Source organism: Olea europaea, unplaced genomic scaffold, assembly GCF_002742605.1.
Source record: "Olea europaea var. sylvestris unplaced genomic scaffold, O_europaea_v1 scaffold221, whole genome shotgun sequence".
Classification (NCBI taxonomy): Eukaryota; Viridiplantae; Streptophyta; class Magnoliopsida; order Lamiales; family Oleaceae; genus Olea; species Olea europaea.
This window is the reverse complement of record NW_019240124.1, coordinates 460-6,289: the sequence shown is the minus strand read 5'-3', so window position 1 is coordinate 6,289 and position 5,830 is coordinate 460. Positions and strand designations below refer to the sequence as shown.

At 36.4% G+C, this 5,830-nt stretch overlaps 1 protein-coding gene across 1 annotated transcript; it reads right to left on the bottom strand.

Moving 5' to 3' along the window:
• Nucleotides 1-5,567, bottom strand: LOC111380828 (general transcription factor IIF subunit 2-like). Its single transcript, XM_023004484.1, has 6 exons — nucleotides 5,199-5,567; nucleotides 3,683-3,791; nucleotides 1,229-1,362; nucleotides 1,044-1,124; nucleotides 815-961; nucleotides 1-421 (listed from the first exon to the last, which is right to left on the bottom strand). Exons 1-6 carry the CDS (start codon nucleotides 5,493-5,495, stop codon nucleotides 302-304), a joined length of 888 nt encoding a protein of 295 aa, XP_022860252.1. The 5' UTR covers nucleotides 5,496-5,567; the 3' UTR covers nucleotides 1-301.
• Nucleotides 5,568-5,830: the final 263 nt, after the last annotated feature.

Sequence of the window (5,830 nt, the reverse complement as noted above, 5' to 3'; positions counted from 1 at the left end):
AAAAGAATATTTCAGCAAACTATAAACTACGCCATGGTACCCATAGACAAGAAAGAATAGAATCAAGAGATTGCCTAACCAGAGCAAGGGCGATATGAACTATTTCAAGCAAGAATGCCATGACCTCGGACTCGAGAGGAATTGACAGATGTAAGAATGAATTGAATTCTACTAATTACAAAGGGAGACAAAACATATCCTGTTGATGGCATGTTTGGCAAGGGCACTAGACATTATTTTGTTCATGATCATGTACATGTCCCCAGCAGTTTTTATTCTGCAAACTGAAGACAGGTAAAGCCTACTGAGAGTCTGATTTGTCTTCTGATCTCTTGTATTCAGGCTTGAGCTCATAGGTTCCTTGATTGGCTCCCTTGTTATTGTAGATACAGAGAAGTTTAAGCATGTTCTTCAGAAATTGCTGCAACAAAAATAAACGTCGGACAATTGCAGGTATGAAAAGAGGTAGTGGTTGATGTTACAACAAAGTAAAAACAAAAAATATATCTGAAATACAAGGCAAGACACCTAGGCCAATGTCCACAATTTTTTCTACCCACAAGAAGCTAAATGGAACGAGCAATAGTTAGATCACACAATCAATTCCTAGGACAGAAATAATTCGCTAACTATTTTATATAGCATCCCCGAGTATCATGATTCTCAGCATAGGCACTGTACAACGTCTAAGAAATTTGATGGCTCTCCAACTCTTGCAAAAAGAGAAAATCAGATCTATGGTCTTGTAGAAATTAAGCAACGCGAAATGTAACCAGGGCAGCATAGAGTAGGTTCAGCAAATCAAGTTACATACCTCAGGCTGATCCGTCTCAAGAATAAGCTGTTTTAGCGTCCAATTTGGTTGTCTTTCAAAAAGCTTAAACAAGATCTTTTCCATTTCTTCAGGGTCCCTTCTCGTTCTTTTCATTTCTGACCCCTTCATGGGCATTTTCCTTTTATCCTATTTAAAAGCAGAGCTAAATGTATGAGATGGCATTTTATCCGCACACATTCTGTTACAAGCATAAACAATGGAAAAGTACTGAGGATCCAGAAGGCTTTGAATCAACTGTCCCGAGCATAGGCCTCATCCTCATGTGCATTTCGCTATCGTCATCAATAAACTGCAGAGCAAATGTTAAAGTTGCAGAAAAGAGATTCTACACATCAAAGTAGAAATTAATGAATAGGAGACTTCTCCAAAGATAAGAGAAGTGAATGATATTACCTGTGTCTGTCTAGTTCTAGTCATATATTTGTTTGTCCTTTCCCGACATAGTTTTGCATAGTCCTCCATATTTTCATTATGAGGCTTCATGTCGAATTTGTGATAGATTTTCCCTTCCACAGAAAGCTTTTTTCCTAGATGTAGCGATTTCACGTTTGTTAAAAACACACACATACGATAGAATAAATGAATAGATGAACACAAATAAAAACAGAATGATTCAGAACATAAGTCATCATACTGCACTGATTTATAAATTTCAGAGAGTATCTTAGCCTCCATTTGTCAAACAAAATAAATCAATTTATAAATGATCAAACTTCAATTTCAACAACACATTCCAATGGACCAATGAGTACTATCTACCTATCCATCACTCATTTCTATTTATTTATAAATTCTTTCCAAACGGAGGCTTAGATTTCTACCTTTTTCATAGGAATCAATAATGTTTAATCAAAGAAACGAAGTTACAATCAATTTATAAATGATCAAACTTCAATTTCAACAACACATTCCAATGGACCAATGAGTACTATCTACCTATCCATCACTCATTTCTATTTATTTATAAATTCTTTCCAAACGGAGGCTTAGATTTCTACCTTTTTCATAGGAATCAATAATGTTTAATCAAAGAAACGAAGTTACAATCAATTTATAAATGATCAAACTTCAATTTCAACAACACATTCCAATGGACCAATGAGTATTATCCACCTATCCATCACTCATTTCTATCTATTTATAAATTCTTTCCAAACGGAGGCTTAGATTTCTACCTTTTTCATAGGAATCAATAATGTTTAATCAAAGAAATGAAGTTACAATCAAGATATCCTCTTATCCATAAAACTAAAAAGATCATGAAAAATGTTAACTCCTCAAACATAGCCCATAAAAAGGCTAAATACTTGGGGACAATTCCCATAACTCGTAAGCATTCTCTTTTTATTCAAAATTCCTTCAATTTCCTTTTCGTCCATATCACCTTGAAAATGGTTGGTGCTACTGATTTCCACAACACCCAGCTTACACAAACCAAAAGTGATTGGATTTCCAAGAAATAAACCAGTGCACGTTTTGCAAAGCACCCGAGGACAATCTGCTTCTTGAGAGATAGCCTCCTCCCTCAAACCTTGCAACATTGAAATGTAAAATTACTATAATATATGACCAATACCTTCCAAACCCTTTCTACATATTACCTTCCATAAGATACATCCTCTTCCGGTTGGACATAATAAGGCAGACTGTGCAGTTAGAATAGAAGAATATAGAAATATTTCAATCTAGCTTATATCCTAGTCTAGCTAGGAGTTAATAATTTTCCTTTTAAGATTTCTTTCCTTTCTTTTCTAAAGGTAGGTTATTCTTGTATAAATAACCCTTGAATTTGATGAATAATACAAGAGATTCAGCCTATGTTTTTACTTGCACAAACAGCTAGTCATGTTGACATTATAAAGTAGACCTCTATAGATGATAAATGCAGGAAAAAAAAAAAAAAAATCCTCCAGGCTACTGAAATGTCTCATAACTGAAGAAGGCAAAGAAGAGGCCATATTTCCACTGTGCTCTGCAGCTCTTGCCCCTTGGCAGTAGAAGGGTTAAATCTGTCTTCGTGGTTTGTGGTTTAAGCACAAGTTATTGGATGGTATGCATACCTTACCCACCCAAAAAGAAAATTCGATTATTTACCAATTTTTTTTTTTCTTCCAGTATCAAACAAGTTTTGTAACATCCACAGAGATATAAACCCAACCAGTAAGTGCTGACAAGTTCGCAAGCCATCATCCCAATCCTTAAAATGTCTAGCCCACATCCAACAAAAGCATTATAGCATAACTCCAAGCGAAATATGCTGGTTTCCAGCTCCCGTCAAGGATGTTTCCACAGGAAAATGAAAGAATGACCACCTTATCTAAAAGCTCAAGTTGTTAAAGTGAATGAGCTTATTTATATTATTATCTTCAGCACTCCTCTCATGTGCAAGCAGAATTTATTTATTTTTCCTTTCCAAATCTGGAAGAAATCAAATATTTGATCGAGTCAAAAAAAAAAGAAGAAAAAGTGGTGAGATATGAAATTAGGACAGTTGTTTGTGCAGAGAACATATTGAAAGAGTGATCACCTCATCCAAGTTGAAGATGTGATCATAAAACAAGTCAACCTATTTTCTAACAACTTAAGAGCTTTCAGATGAGGTGATTTCAACGTAATGTCAAAGCTCCTTTAGGCATGGCCAACATAAATCTCTGAGGTTTTCTCATCAATTAAGCAACCTCATTGTTGGTTAAAGTGAGAGGATCCGATAACTATTCAAAACTACAGTAATCCAAGGGGTCCAACATGAATATCTCCATTATGAGTTGGCATCATTCCCAAATTTATTTTTCTACCAGTACTGCCAATGTAGCAGTTGGGCGTGCATTGAGATAGAAGAGTGCTCACCTTGGGATGATTCAGAAAATATGGACATAGGAACGAAATCAGTGGACATGTCCATGGAGTAGCACTTGGGTATGTTTCCATATGCGTTACCAGCCAACTCCATGGTAAACTGATCATCATGTGAACATTTGTGGAAAATAGAGAGGAAAAAATTAGAAGGATTGTAATTATGTTTCAATTTATGTTATTACAATAAAAATATATATTACACTTCTTCTCCTCAACCTAAAATAAATAAAAGATTAAAAAAAATAAGAGAAGCATCAAGAAAATACAAAACTCTGCCAAAAAAAAAAAAAAAAAAAAAAAAAAACGATGCCTATTGTGAAAATAAGGTTAGAATTATGTAGAGAATGGCATAAGCTGCATGTCAATACCTAGTGTATCCAACTCATTTTCGTATCGTATAAGCTTCACTTTGTTATGTAGTAAAACAAAGATAAAACATTAAAACTTAAAAGTCTCTCCAGTGAATAATCTGAGGGGTCCAAATCACAGCCGTAATGTTTTTCCCCAGATCTACGGTGGCTTAATTAACATGTATTCATCAGATGTAAAGAAAGCTCAGGTCACCCTGACCTCATAAATAGTAAGACTTGACAAAAGAGCAAGAGTAAGGAGATTCCAAGTTTAACAAAATGCTTAAGATAAGAAGGCACAATCAATATTTTCAACTACTATTGAAAAATTAATATTACGCACTCCACTGGAAGAATGGGGACCGTTATCTGGAATTGGTAATCGTGTCTGTAAAAGTAAAATACAAGAATTCAAGAATGCAAATGACCAGTAAATAGAATTGATTTATTTCAATAATGATCTTGTTCGATTCTTCTCCGGTTCTTTGCTTAGCCATCTAACTCTATCATTCACACAAAGAAGAGACACCTTGTTCGGGGAGAATTATGAAAGTTTCAAAAACATAACAGGGCCCAATGATTCACAAACCAGCAAAGATGAGTCCCACATCCCCACCCACCCACAACCCCAAGCTATAAATTATATATTAAGATGAAAATTGGAGGAATCTCTGTAAGATAGACATGTATTGCAATTACCAAATCAAGGCAATACACCAACATTCAGAATCCCATTGCTCCCAGGTCACACGCAATGAATAAAAACAAGTTTCACTAGCACACTGTAATTTCAAAGAAAAATATAATTTGCACCCTTCGAGATTTTTCAATTTTTAAATATTGATTCTTCCGTCCAGGCCCACGAAGTTTCCATTCCATTTTCCATTAATGCACAAAATATTAGTATGAATTTTGCAAATATATGCTACAGTACGTACAAATCTCAAATGAAGGGAGCTTTATGAGATTCTTGTTAAAATAAATACATGCAAGATAGAATACACACAAAATCTAGTCCATGCGACTAGAAGAAATAACAAAGAACCCAATAATTATTGTAATCTGAAATACTAAGAAACAATCGACGGAAATAATTGATTCAGTGCAAGAATTTTTTTTGGCACCCTTCGAGTGTATAGGGGAATGTGCATAGATACCTGGGTGGAAGAGAAATCGTTATTGGGGAGGAGAGGGTCGACGGAGACGATGACTTTGGCGACGATGGGACCTGAGTTACTGAAAGGGTCTTTGGCACCATCGGCGGAGAAAGGAAGAGGCGGAGGCGGAGGCTGGGGGAGGTGGTTGTTTTGCATGGCGCGTGAGACAACGGGAGGGCACTTCATGAGCCACACGTGTCTCTCCGCCTTAGTCGTATCCAGCTGACTGCCGTCCGTATTCTTTGCCGACGCAACCACATTCTCCGTTGCATTATCGTTGTTTGGTTTCTCCGCCATGGAATGTGGTGGTGCTGGTTGTGGTTTTGGATGATCTGCAAATAACGAACCGGTGACTGCTAAATTGGAGGAATTAGTGGCTGTTGGCCGGTTGACCCGGCCAACACTGGGTACCAATTACACACGGCGTGGCCTTAATCAACTATTCCATGGGTGAAGGCAGAACAAGAAGAGTTCAAAGAAAGGAAAAAAAAGGAAAAAAAGGGAAAAAAAAAAAAAAAAAAAAGAGATTCCCAATTTTACCCTCACTTGAAAACGAAGCAAAGTCGAAGGAGACGGGAAAATACTGTAGCACAGTCGACCCAGACACCGACAAATAAGGAAAAATAGGGTAC